The sequence below is a fragment of the Pteropus alecto genome, unplaced genomic scaffold (assembly GCF_000325575.1).
Source record: "Pteropus alecto unplaced genomic scaffold, ASM32557v1 scaffold74, whole genome shotgun sequence".
NCBI lineage: Eukaryota > Metazoa > Chordata > Mammalia > Chiroptera > Pteropodidae > Pteropus > Pteropus alecto.
Window position 1 is genome coordinate 6,560,598 of NW_006436291.1, and position 14,547 is coordinate 6,575,144.

The window sequence follows — 14,547 nt, forward strand, 5'->3', positions numbered from 1 at the left end:
GTCGCCTGGAGCCCCCAGCCTGAGGCGACGTGGGGAGAAAGGACAGGCCGGAGTAGCTGGTCACATGGTCGTGGCCAGTGAGCCTGGAAAGCCAGGCCAGGGCTCAGTGAGGAGAAGCCTCCAGTCAGTCTCTAGTCACGTGGCAGCAGCACACACACGCCCTCTCTGCCCTGGACCAAAAAGACTGAGTCCAGGGATGAAAGAGGGATGCAAACCTCAACATGCCACGCGTGGGGAAGAGGCAGATGAAATAACACTCCAAGGGAGACAACGTGGCAGTTAAAAAACATAACCGGTATCTTGATTTAATTTCTTCATCACCACACCCCACTTGCAGCTACTTCAAACCGCAGGGCGCATTTCCTGGCCCTCACCTCCCAGGCCCACCGGGCGGCACGGGGAGGAGACATGCGAGAATAAAGGCTGAGAGAGATTTGTAAGGGCTGTGGTCCGCTTCTCCTTTTTTGGCAAATTCAGGCAGTATTTTGTTATGAAACAGTAATTTTAATAAAAAACTATGTATACATAAACATGTGTATAGTGACTTATAAATACAAGAAAATCAATACCTATGAAATTCAGATATATATAAAATGTAATATAGGTCTTCATTAAGAAATGAAAGATCAGGAATAAAATCTCATCGGAATTATTCGTAGTACTATAATCATGACTACTGTATTTTAATCACTTTATAAAACATAGCCAATATGTTCTACTTATAACTATATTGAGGCAACTCGTGAATCAAAGAACACACCCCAACCACAGAAGCTGTACAGCCATTAACAGAAGGGTTCAGCTTGGAGTGAGACTTGTTTCTCCTGAGTGCTAGAGAAAAGGTACCTCGTGCCTACATGTTACGGATAAATTAAGAGCCTGTAAAAGTGGTATCACGAGTTGGAGTGATTCATAAATGAACATTGCATTAACCCTCGCTTTAAGAACTGAATTCACCAAAATAGTAAATGAGTACAAAACATCCTTTTTCATCTTAACAAATATTAGACCAAAAGTATTTCTATTTATTTAACACAAGTAGTTTCCGGAGTGGATGCATTTATTTTTTAGATGCAAATATATTACCTTTCAACACACATATACAGTTACCATTTCTGAAATTCAGTCTGCCAGCGAGAACGGCCGCCTCCTAGAGTCACAGGCCTCGCTCCTCCCATGCAGGGCCTGGCCCTTCCCACTGCAACATGCAGAGAAGGGCTCGGGAAGGGAGAACCTGTGTCAGCTCAGAGAAGGGGCGTTCCTTACACTTTCTGGGTTAATTGAAATAAAACAAGACAGCTTCTCTCATTTTGCTTCAATCACTAAATCTAAAGTCATAATCCTAACAAGGAACAGGCCAGTTCTGATGTTCACTTTCCTATTACAGATACAATGTGATGGCACATAAAATTAACGGCTCTAATGGAAACAAATTTTACACATGCCAAACATCACGCCGAATTTTTTATCAAAATAAACAATATAAATGTAATTTGGTGATCTGAAATTAAAGGTGGAAGTTTAAGTACCCAGTTTTCCAAGAACAATCAATAGAAAAAAGAAAAAAAATAAATCAAATACTTAAGCATTTATCCATAACCCTAAAACATAAACTCTTGTTTAAATGAAAACAGTACTTCAATCAAACCCATTCACAATACGCACTAATGAACTGTATTAGAAATCCTTAAAAATTTTCAAGATTTAAACGACACAGAAGCATACATAAAATTCTCTAAGAGTGAACAACAGTGTAAACCAAACTAGTCATGACCGTATCATGTTAACTCTGGACAGTACTGGATTTACAAACCGAGTATAGTAAAACGAACACCAACGTCATTATGTGCGTGGCTGATCCTCAGATGGCATTAGATACTTGCTCTGAACGTTTTGGGCCTTGGCTTTGTAATAAATATGTATAAATATCTGTAGTGCACTGTATACGCTGAGCGCTTATCTTTCTCCATTTGAAAGTCTTTCTCCGGAGTCACAATGTCTTAGAGGCGTCCCAGTGGGTGGGGAGTTGGGGTTCTGCAGCACGTCCATTAGCAAAGCCACCTTATTATCTATGTGCTCCTGGAGTCTATAGATTCGCTGATCGATGTAGTCCATAAGTTTCTTTTCCATCAGTTCCATATTTTTCGAAAGAATCTTTTCCAAGTAGGAGCAAACAGGTTGCTCTCCCATTCTAAAAATAAATTTAAAATAATAATATAATAATTATCCGCAATATTAGAACAGAAACAACCAAACTACACAACGAGCAGCCGACACACATCGCTGAAGTTTGTCTCCTTGCGACATATTCCCAGGTTCTAACACACACATGCGGCAGGCAGCCCAGTCCTGAATGCCCACGGCACTCTTATTTAATTCTTTAAACACTGACGCCTACAACTGAAACGAGAATCTGAAAATGAAGATGGTAGAATTTCTACTTTCAAAGAACAAGCCTTTAGAAAGGAGGGTCTTTTGAATTTTGAGCTCCAGATCAAAACTGATCTTGCCAAAAAAAGTCAAGGTCTCCATGGATGTCTCTCAAGTACCCCCCCGAACAATTTAGCCAGTTTTGTCTTATTTCATCCACACCACCTTACTAACGTCCTGGAAAGTTCTTTTCTAACCTAATAGGAAAAATATTGCCTACTTTTCTGGAATGGGCAAATTAAAACAAAAATAATAAAGCACGGCAGTTTCTTAAGCTCACGATGAATGAATATGAGGACAGAATTCCAGAGCATGGTTCACAAAACACTGGAGTTCCATGAGGTCAAAGCCTTTTTGTAATAACACTAACAGGTTATTCGAAGCTTTCATCCTCATAGTCTCATGAATGTACAGTGACCTATCCCAGAGGCTACATGATGTGTAATGTCATTGTTGTGACTAACGTAGAATGTGTGGTTGTCTGTTCTTCTGTTTCTGGAATTTGCTAAGGTGGTAGGTTTAGGGTATGAAGAAGTGTGTGTCAGAGGTTAACTCAGTTTGTTCTCAGTCCTGCTGCGGTCACAGGGGCTGCTGACTAGACGTGCTCTGATGAACATACATGAGAATCCAAGCAGAAACTAACATAGATTTGCATAAACTTAAAACGATACCATCCTCACTAATCTGTTTTTGGGAAAATATATATCTTTCCAAAATTATATGACTATATAATGGGTTTGTTATTTTTAAACAACTAAATAATTTTATAGAGCCTACATAAATAAAGGTTCTTTTAGAGTCCTCAATTTAAGAGTGGAAAGACCAAAATGTTTGAGAACCATTACTCTAGAAAATGAGCGATTCAAAAAAATACTTTATTTTCAAATAATTATAGATTCACAGGAAGTTGTAAAGAATGATTCCCCAGGACCCTTCACCCAGTGGCCCCAATGGCTACATCTTACCTGACTTCTTACCGTCCCTATCAAAACCAGAAAACTGTGTGACTACAGTGTGTGTGTGACGTGCTCTCACACGTACACACACTCATGTCAACGTCGCCACGATCGCCCTCCTGCTACCTCTTTATTGTCACATCCACTGCCCTAATCCCCTTCATTCCTCAAATCCCGAGAGCCACTAATACGGTCTCTATGTCTATACTTTTGAGATTATACAGTGGAATCATACAGAAGGTGGCCCCTTGAGATTGTCTTGTCATGCCGTGTAATGTCCTTGAGAGCCACCCAAGCTGTGGCGTGCATCCACAATTCATTCCTTTTCATTACTGACATAGATGTACTGCCATTTGTTTAACTATTCACCTACTTTTGGATATACTGGAGTCATGAGATGAGGGGATGAGAGCCTGTACACTAGAAATAATTAGGAGCTTAAAAATGTTTTGATGACTCCAAAATTAGCTCAGGTCACACATGATCTACACAGAAAAACTTGTGATGGTTCATCTAGTACAATGAGACAATAAAAGTGCATATTACTGTCCATAGCTCCTCTCTGTTCATACAGAGAACTTTCTACTGCAACCCTTAATGATGCCGGTGCCCGCCCGAGAAGGGCCACACCTCCAGCTGCAGGCACGTCTTTCAAAGCATGCATTCTACTCCGTAGAGCATCTATTTCCTGTAAGTGTTTTAACAGTAAAATGTAAAAGCTCCTAAAATTATCTCCGGAAACATTTTCAGGCAGTAGTTCTCGAAACAAGAACTTATCTCCAGCTGATTCTCCATCTGCCAAATCTGAATCACATGTGTTTTCCATACTTACCCAACACCGACGATGCCTTCGCCGGGCTTGGTGACGTTTTCTGGCCACTGGGTGTTATGTCCCACCCGGAGATGGTTAAATTGACCACACAGATTCTGCAGAAAAGGCAGCAACTCAGAGTGAGGTACACTGGAGTTGTTGCCCGCTTTCTTTGGCAGGAAAGAAGACGCTGCATTCTGAAGATCACTCTCAAGGAGAGAACGGTTTGGCGGCACCGTTTTACACTCCTCGAGGCTGGGAGCATGTCCTCCGCCAGGTGGCCGTGTACCCCCATCTACATAAGCTTTTACATCTTCGGTCACGTTTCCGGGTGTGAGCCCAGCTCTGCCAGGGAAGGGGGCGGAGGATGACCCACCGAGGGCTGCTGGAGGAGACGGCGATCGGAAGTCAGCCACGCGCCTGCACGCAGCACGTCCCCACGCCGACTGGAGCTGCTCCCCGATGGCAGCGCGATTCTGAGCGAGGTGAACGAGTAAACGTTACTCTTCACATAGCGACAATGACAGCTGACCCTGGGGTCATTACTATGAGTCGGGCAATGTTCATTCTTGCTTCTGATCCTCAAACACCCATGTGAAGGAAGCTACGCTTACCAGCGATGCTAAGTTGAGGACACGGAGGTTAAAGGTCCTTGGCCAAGGCAACACAACCCGTGAGTGGCAGAACCAGGCCATGCACCCCCAGAGTCAGGGCTTTTAATCACCTGACTGTAGCTTTTCCTCAAGAAAATGTTAAAACGAATCTTAGCGTGCTTAGTAAAATTGCGTTGGGATATTTTAATATTTCCACCACCAAGGCCTCCTTACTTTATGGCAGTGAGATGCCGTACTCTCAACTGACTCACAGTGGTGGAGAATTTTCGTAGAATGAAATGTCATCTGTCAACTTTCACAGTTAGGAAGCCAGCCTAAGGCTATCTCTAGCAACTATTTTTTCATGAAAGATACCCAGGTTGTTATAAACTTAAAGTCTGATGTTCTCTGGGTGCACTGTGACATTTTCCATGACTAAAATGAGCTACCTTGAGCCATGTCTGCTTTAATAATTTGTACGATAATAGATTATGTTCTGTGGCCTCAACTGGCTCACTTTTGAGAGGAGGTGACACCGTCTCCCACGCAGGGGCATGTTCTTGCTATGCTCTTCAAATTTTCCACAAGAGAAAAGCAAAGCCACCTCTTGCCTAGTTAACTTTTAAGTTCTCTGGCTCTACCCTGAGTTCAAAACCTAGACCTCTACCCGAGGGCCTCCCCAGGGGGTGTCATCTCGACCTCCTGCTGCTCACTTCCTAGTGCGAGGGACTGAGGAAAAGATTATGCAGGATTAGCTGAAGACTCCATCCACTTTCTAGATATTCTGAAAAGTGATTCCTGGATTAAACTAGTCCCAAATTCTCTCATTCAACAAATATTTACCAGAAATCTACTCTGCTCTATGTACTGTTTCAGGAATTGGAAATAAGACGGTGAACAAAACAAATGAGTATCGCCGATCTGTGGACCCTCTGACCTAAGCGGGCAGGGAGAGACAGACAACAGAGAAAGAAAGGAAACACATCCCATGGGTGAAGACGGTGATGAATACTTAAGGGAAAAATAAAGCAGGAAGGGGGATGGTGAGAGCCAGGGCCGGTGGTGGGACCAGGGGGAGGCGTCTCTATGCGAAGTCGTCCCCAGAACTGCGCTCTGGAGAAACGCTCTTCATAAAGAAAGGCTACTTCCTTCCATTGCATGCAAGTTTTGAACAAAGCTTGAGTTATTGCTAGAAGAGGGACTATACACAACGATATTTACAAAACGTTCAACTCAGACCAGCCTCCTGTGCTGGAGAGCAGCCGTACTCAGTCATGATGGTGAAGCTCAATTACTTTTGGTGGTGGTATAATAATACTGCAAAAGACTTTATGACAGAAAATTGAAAATTCTATACCAACAGCAATCGTATTTGCAGTGGAATCAATGTCAAAACTGTGCATGACAATTAATTTGGTAGAAATTTTAATTAAAAAAATCCAAAGGCAAATTAGGTGTTTGCTATGAGAGGCTCCATGATCCAGGCCTCAACCTACTTTAAACTTCTGTCACTTCTTTGTTCCAGAGAAATGAACTTCTATGCACTTCCCAGCTGAATCTGGTCCTTCTAGCACTGAAGATTTAATGCACACTATTTTCTATCTGTGAAACTGCATCCCTCCAAATTCCATGCCTAATTCCATGCTTCTTAGATGCCTAAAAACATGAAACTAAAAATCCTTAAAGACAGGCTATCGAGCTCTAATCTGAATCTTCTAAAGTGCTCAAAACAGTGTCTTCTTCACTGAGAAGGTGCTTAATAAATACTTGCTGAATGAATGAGTCAATTCATGAAAAATTATGAAGTCTGTAAAAAAAATTTTGTAAGAGGGTAGGTCTACAGAATGCTATTTTTACAAAAGTTAGTAAAGGTAACAGTCAAATCAATAATAAAAGTTCATAGAAAAATTGAAGTCACTGCACGTCCTTATAGAAAGCCATCATTCTGAAATTTTTAAAGATGTCTGGAAAGAAATCCATCTCTACCTACCTGCTGCTGAAATCTAACCATACTCATCAACTGCTGGGCTCCAGGTGATAACTTTGACCCCATGGACTCCATGATGGTTTGGACTCTCTCAAGGTCTATCCTTGATCCTAGAGCAGGAGAGCTTGTTGAAGAACTTGCTAAAACTGGCCTCATGTGTACCACCACTTTACTGATGAACACACACTGCTTCTCACCAAAGGAGAGCAACTGTGATAAAACAAAAGTTCCAGGAAATAATATTAAACAATAATCACTATTCAAGGTCACCATTTTCGTATAACTAGCAATAGTGAGGTATTCAGGAGAGCAAATATAAACTTTAAATACATTTTGTTGTTTTCCCTAAAATTGTATTGGTCAGTACTTCCAATTTATTATGAGGCTCAGAAGAACTATTTGTGTAAAAAAGAATGCCATTTTCAAACTGAAAAAATACATAGGTTAGACAAAGGGGCTGAAATAAAGTTTCACTTACTTAATTTAAGGAATTAAATAAACTATACTGAATCTGGAAACCTTAACACACCATAGCTAGCTGTAATGTAATACAAAATAAAGCTATTCAGAAGGCCTTCCAAAGTATTTACTGAAATAATAAATATAAGTCAGTCCTTTAGAATTTAGAATAAGGGAAAATCAAGATGGTCTAACATAACCTGCTGGTTCGCACACGAAAAGATGAGGTCAGTGGTGATTTTCTAACTTGTTAAAGGATTACCCAATTAGCAAAGGTCAAGCTTGGAACTTAGCTCTTCTGGCTTCTACGGCAGGGTCCTCTCCAATGCTTTATACTGCCTCATTTCATCCATGTTTCTGAACCAGAATGCATTTCACGTGTGATGTGGACAACAGAGTAGCGAGGTGGAAAGGGAACAGCATGTAGAACAAGACAGACCTGAGTTCACTGGTGCCTGTGCTACTGAGAGCCTGTATAATCCTGAGCAAAGGCCAAAAGCTAAGTCAGAAATAAGAAGAGGGAAGGTGATGACAACGATTTCACACGGCCGTTGTGAGGATTATGTATTGAAATCCCCAGTACTCACCACTGAGGAAGTGTTCAAAAATATGTATCAGTAACAATTATTTTTAATTTTCATACACTACTGACCCAGAATAAGCTTCAGTAAGTTCAGGATTTTCCTAAATGGAACGGCCCTTTGCACTCCCATGTACTTCCACAGAACAGTTGCAAAAAACACTTAGCTTCAGAGACACACATGGAACCAACCGTAAGCAACATGAAGACACAGGTCAAACTAGACTCTGGATCCAAGTACTCTGAATGTGGCAGCAAAAAGATGACTGTCCTCAACAATTAAAGAACCTTTCCTTAAATTTATACACCTACCTCCTAACCTCCCTGCTATCCCCTCTGCTTCTCAATCCCATATCCTTTCTCATCGCTGAATATCGTACATATTTTACTCGTTGAGTCAGCCGACTGTCTGTCCACCCCACCGAAATGGAAGCAACGTCAGAGCAGTCATTCCAGTTTACATATTACTGCTAATTCCTCCATGCCTAGTAGAGTATCCATCATCAGTAGGCACTCACAAATTTGAATGAATATTTCATGTTAAATGAATGAATCACTCTATTTAAATAAATTTGGAAGCTATCAACATACACTATCTAAAACAACATCTTGGAATAATCAGTTCGTAAATTTGCAACCTGACTGCTATGAAAATCACTTACTTCTTTTCTTATTCTAAAGTCTCCTAACCCTGAATGAAGTAATGTGGAGATAAAAAGATTACGATGATTTAAAAAAATTTTTTTAAAAAAGCTTTATTGAGATAATTCATATGCCAATCAACCCATTTAAATGTATAATTCAATTCAATGGATTTTAGTATATTCACAGAGTTGTGTAACCATCACTCTAAAAAGTAACCTTGTACCACTGGCAGTCACTCCCTATCCTCCACCTCCCTCTCCCCAGCCCTAGACAACTAATTGACTTTCATTCTCTGTGGATTTGTCTATTCTGGATGTTTCATATATATATATATATATGGAATCACAAAATAAGTGGTCCTTTGTGACTGACTTCTTTCATACAATATGTTTTCAGGACTCATCCAGGTTTGTAGTATGTATCAGTAACCCACTGCTTTATATGACTAAATACTTTTCCACTGTAAGAGTTATACCATATTTTGTTTATCCTTTCATTAGGTGATGGATAATTGCATTGTTTTTACATTTTGGTTATTAGAAATGATATTACGAACATTCACGTTACACAGTAAGGGTTCATCTTTCTAAGCACTCAGATCGCTCCGTGAGGTAGTTCCAGAGATAAGGAGATCTGCCCACTGTCACTCAGCTGGTAGGCAACGAGGCAGAATATTCTGGGCTTATGACGTCTAGCTTACTACTCTTTCTCTAGACTTCAGACACACCACAGAAGTTCACCCGTGATATTTTTCATACTCAAGACACCAGTTCAAGTCCCTTTAACTTTGAGATGCTCTTTCTATAATCTCTACTTCCCTTCCGCTTTTCTTGATATAATGGAGCCAAAACTGCATGCGGTAATCTTGACACTATAGTTTTATGTAAAGAAAACCAGGAGCAAAGTTAGACTAACTGTATTATCAAACCAACCAAAAATAAGTATGATTCATACAAAACATTTGCAGTTGTCAAGTTAGTTAGAATTTACTGATACTTACCTTTATTTTACAAGCAAGAGTGGAGGACTCTAATTTTAAATATTTTTTGTAGAAAATAATTTCATGTTCACTAAAAATAAAATAGAATTTAAATTATTTTTACTTTTATTATCACTTTTAATAGATACATTTAAAAATGAATTGTTTCTAGGTCATTACTTAAACCCTGAAATTCAATTTGTCTGGCAAGGGACAAAGAATTGGAGGTCCCTACTCCAGTGACCTCGTTACCAACATTGTGTCTCTTCTTTCTACATTTGTGAGAGAATTAAATGAGATAAACTACATAAAATCATGTAGTGCAGAGCATATAGTAAAGGTCAATAAGTCTAGCTTTTATTTCCGATATGCACAAACAGTCCATGTTTTGAGTTATACTAAAGAGAGATTAGGGAAGAATCTTTGTGTAAAGAGCCTGAAGAAAAATCAAACTACAACAGCTGAATTGTGGATTAAATAGGCTGCTATGGTACATGCTTGGGCCCGTTTACTGTTTGTTGTGGACTTCTTTCCAAAAAAAATGTGTTCGAAGTTCCAGACCGGCAGCCAAATTAATGTTTGGAGAACACACCACTGTGAGTTCACGGAGAGAGTGAGGCGGCAGTAATAAGGGCCACACTCCATTTGACGACACAGTGCCACCGGCTAGTGCAACCCTCTACCTGGTCACTTCCCCTCTACCAGCCCTAAATTTCCATGTTTATAAAAATGAGAAAGCTTATCTAGATTATCTTGAAGATCCCTTAAAGGTAAAGTTCTATTAAATCCTGCTGGTTTAATCTTCTCTCCTCTAACATCTGGCACCAATGTCAGAGAATTAATAAATATTGCAAAAGCTGAGGAAAATAAGACTACTTCAAAAGAACACTTCTGTATTAAGCAGTCACAAACCTGTTATCCAGAACATTACAAACATTCTCGCCCCTACTGGTTCCACAGTACTCCTCTCCCAAGTATACTTCCATATTTCTTGCTGAACTTAAAACGCCAACAGAAACGATTTCTTCACCTCCACCAGGCTCACATCTTAGGTAAAGGAAGCAGGGGTTTTCATCTTGGCTGTTGAGGCTCCTTTTCAAAATCACCAGATCCTGGCTGAAAAGAAAATTAAGAATATTGTAGAGCCTAGTCCTCTGAACCCCGTTGTTAACCTAACCCACTTATTAGGCCACAGGGGTTGACATTTTATCCAATTCATTTACTTTTGCATTTGAAGCGCAAGAGCTGTGCGACGCAACCGACGAATGCTCAACACACAATTTATAAGGAAATGTTTTACACGTAACGGCTTTCCACTCTGTTTTTTCCCTGACCTCTACTTTCTAAGCGACTCCCTGTATCAGTCTCTCCAGTTAAATGCATTAACTGGACACCCAGTGAACTAAGAACCGGTCAGTAGTGGGGGCGGGGGGGAAACAGAATAGAATAAAGGACGAAAGTGTGTCTTTTTGAAAATTAAGAGGATGGAGATTCTCGACGGCTGGAATGCTTTGTAAGCCTATTTGGCCGACAGGAGGTTTTTGTTTGGAGGGGCGGATTCTGATTTTGACAGGGGTCCTCGTGAGCTGACATAACGGACACAGGGCTGTGTTTGAAACGCCGAGGTGCCAGGTGCCCGGCCCCCACTTCCCTGCGCCCGACACTCACGCACTCGCAGTAACCGCCGCCTTCCCGCCGTCCTGCCCCCCAACCCCCGGCCTGCCCCTCGCCGACGCAGGCCCGGGCTCCCCGCACAGACCGGTCACCAGCTCCGCTCCTGGATCCCGGATCCCGGGCCCTGACCCTCTTCCCTCACGGCCCCCGGCTCCTCTCACGGCTCCCCCAGCGGCGTGACTGTCACGGAGCTGCAACCCCTGACCCCGCCGGCCAAGCGCACCCCCGGGCAGGCGGCGCCGGCAGCTGCTCCCAGTCGAAGTCCCGGGCGCCGAGACCAGCTCCGGTGACATGGAGGCTCTGGGCCAGGGCCCCGCATGTGGCATCCCAGGAAGAGACCAGCGTCGGGCGACCAGTCAATCCCCCGTCCTCAACCCGGGTCTCCATTCGATCGCCTCCAGGCCAGGCCAAGCCCGGAACCTCTCTTCCGGCGCTCGCGTTTCCGCCAGGGCAGAGGGGAGAATATCAAGCAGTGCCACTTCCGGCCCGTCCTGCTTCAATCGGAGGAGCCGCGGCTTCTAGCGTCTGCTGGGAGAGAACCAGCTGCTGTAGACACGCATGCGCGTGCCGGCCAGATTCAGCAACCGCGTTCAAAACCTGCCGGGGAGACTTCAAGGGCGGAGCGCTGACGGACGGAGCATGCGCACTGGCAGCACCTCGTCCCGCCGCTGGAGCTGCGCGCAGGCGCAGTGTGGTGGGGGTGTTCGACTTTGTCCCGGGAGGAAAAGTAGGTGGTCGATGACGGTTGCTGGGCGGCTTGGAAGAGTTGGTCCAGGGAGGAGAGTCTGTCGTCAGGGAGTTGTGATGTCGTCGCTCCGCACAGCCTGGCGTTTTCTTTTTACTCCTCTTCCTCTGCCCACGGACGTCTGACCTTAGACGGTGGTTCGGGGAGGCTGGCAGGGTGGCCTTACCGGGCGGAGGTTTGCAGGGTGTCACGGTGCGGCACTGGGGCCGTGGCGGGTGGTGTCAGCAAGGAGGCTTGGGGCACGCCGGGCCTGTGCGACATCTCCATCCTAGCTGACGCCGGCCTGAGGCAGTGGTACGGGCGAGATGAAGACCTCGTGCCCTCGGGCCGCAGGGACAGGGGTGGCGGGGTTGGACGGAAGGTGGAGAAAGGCCAGTGGCCAAAGCGGGGACCACACCGCCGGATCTGCACCCCTGGCCCCAACAAGAGCGAGCAGGAACGGGGTCTCGGGTCTCTGGTACAGCAGAGTATGAGCTGGGATGTTAAAGGACTGGGAAGGCGGGTCAGAGAGAGCTTTCTGGATGCCTCCGTGGGTTAGGAAGGTAGATGAGGATGCCTCTTTGCTCCTTTTTCTCAGCTTCACCTTTTGAAAAAAGAATGGAAATTAGGTTCAAATAAAGTTGGAATGTCAGCATTCTTCAATTTTGGGCTGTCACTTGTGTATTTAATGGCGATATTCTGTGTAGAAAATAGAAATCTTACTTTACCAAACTTTAGTTTTGTCCGTATAGAACTTCTTGTTCTGGGTTTATGTTTCAGTCAAAATAATTTTTTAGTTTTTTAATTGGTGTATTAGGAGATGTACCTAATGAGGCTACAATGTCTCATTCTTTTTACCTGTGGAGCCGTGCAAGAAAAATTATGGATGTATTTTTCTATAGGTAATCATTTATCCGGGGTCTATATTAGATGAATTTACCAAGTGTGAAGGAGAAACTGAATTCTGACAGTACAGAATTCGTAAAGTTAAAAGTCCTTAATTGTTAATGTCCTAGTTTTTTGTGATTGCAAGGATTAGTACCCCAGAATAATCCCAAGTTGTCTACAGTGGTAAATTTGTCCTGCCTCTTGTGGTCATAAGTTAACTTTGATTCGTGTGAACCTGTTTGGAAGTGCAAGGAAAAATAGGCTCTTCTTCAGAAATGCCAATCTGAAATTTAATGAGCAAGATTAATATTATCAGTCGATCTTGACTTCCTTCAATAAACCTGAAAGACCATAGGTCAGAAGACTGAAGACTCCTATAGAGTCTCCTTTCATTTCTATATATCCCGTAAATGAAAGTCTTGTGTTTTGTTTTTTTTTTTCTTTTTTAAAGAACTCCCTCCTACCCCCTTTTCCATGTCTGCCCCTTCTGTTTTCAAGCTCTAATTTTCACCTGGACAATTCCAGGAGTCTCTACTGGTCATTAGCTTTCATTTTCATCACTTCTGTGTCATCATCTGTACTATCCTCTCATTCTGGAGCCTGCTGGCCCTGAGTCACCATCACCTTACTCATTAGCATTGTATACAAAGCCTTTTGTAGTCTGACTCCTGCCTGCCTCCCAGTCTCCTCTCCCTTTGCACATAAGTTTTATATAGCAGAGAAAATTCCGTTTGTCATTCAAAACCAAGCACAGACATCCATTGTGCTCTAGAATTAACCACTAATTCCTCTGGACTGCACTTGGCCGTTTTAGGTACTGTAATTCTCTTGTGGTTTGGAATTTAATAAAATAATCTGACATTTGTGTCCCCTGCCATCTGTATGATTATTGAGATTGGGAATTATTTTAGACCCGGTAGAGGTGTTGAGAATAGGTTTGTTGTATAGAATTGATAGGAGTAGCATCAGAGGTGGTTTGAGAACTTTATCAAAGAACAACAGAAAAATCAGTAAATTCAGTCTTACACTTTCAAAGCCAGGGTGGCTGTGATAGTGTGGAGGTGACCTCCATTTTAATCTGTGAAATTATCTTGTCGTGAGCTGCCGATGTTATCTCTTGCTTTGTTTCATTGAAATAAAAAATACTTTCGTAACCTTTTCACCAGTATTACAATGTGATTTTCTGTTTACCTGTTTTAAAGAGCAGCTTATTATGAACGTGATATTTACAGCGAGAATCACAGCTATTTAACCATGTCTTGTAGCACAGTTCTAGGACCCTTTATAGCCCTTAATATGTTGCATACTCCAAAGAGTATTGTATTTATGTGCATTTATATGACTAATTTTTTAAAAAATCAACACTTCTGGTTTCAGCTTTGACATGAAAAGAACTGGGAATTCATCATAACTGTCCTTACAGCAAGAAAAAAATGGAACAAAGTGAAAATCAATGACTTAAAAAAATCTACCACATAATTGATGTAACAGGGCAAACGACCACCCTGAAAACTGGAGAGACAGGTGAATACAGAAAATCACAGTTGAGATCAGTTTACCAGGAACGATCTGAGGGACTAACCAGTGGGGACACGTAAATGGTCATTGTGAGAAGCCTCCAAACTAAAATCTCATCTTCTCACGGTGCATTCCCTAGCCATGTGATTGTTGAACATCATTATTGAATATCCGCCTATAAGACATTCTCTTTCCCGTCACCTTGTTTTATTATTTTCTAAGCAAGTATAATTCGAATTATTTATTTTGGTTCATTTACTGTGTCTTCTCTACTTAGAATATAAATTCCATGAAAGCAGAGAT

General features: G+C 42.4%; 1 protein-coding gene across 1 annotated transcript; it reads right to left on the reverse strand.

The window, feature by feature from the left end:
- Positions 1-483: 483 nt before the first annotated feature.
- Positions 484-13,855, reverse strand: CUNH10orf88 (chromosome unknown C10orf88 homolog). Its single transcript, XM_006912879.3, has 6 exons — positions 11,338-13,855; positions 10,353-10,556; positions 9,462-9,531; positions 6,781-6,987; positions 4,219-4,673; positions 484-2,191 (listed from the first exon to the last, which is right to left on the reverse strand). The coding sequence occupies exons 1-6, from the start codon at positions 11,499-11,501 to the stop codon at positions 1,957-1,959; spliced, it is 1,335 nt and encodes a 444-aa protein (XP_006912941.1). The 5' UTR covers positions 11,502-13,855; the 3' UTR covers positions 484-1,956.
- Positions 13,856-14,547: the final 692 nt, after the last annotated feature.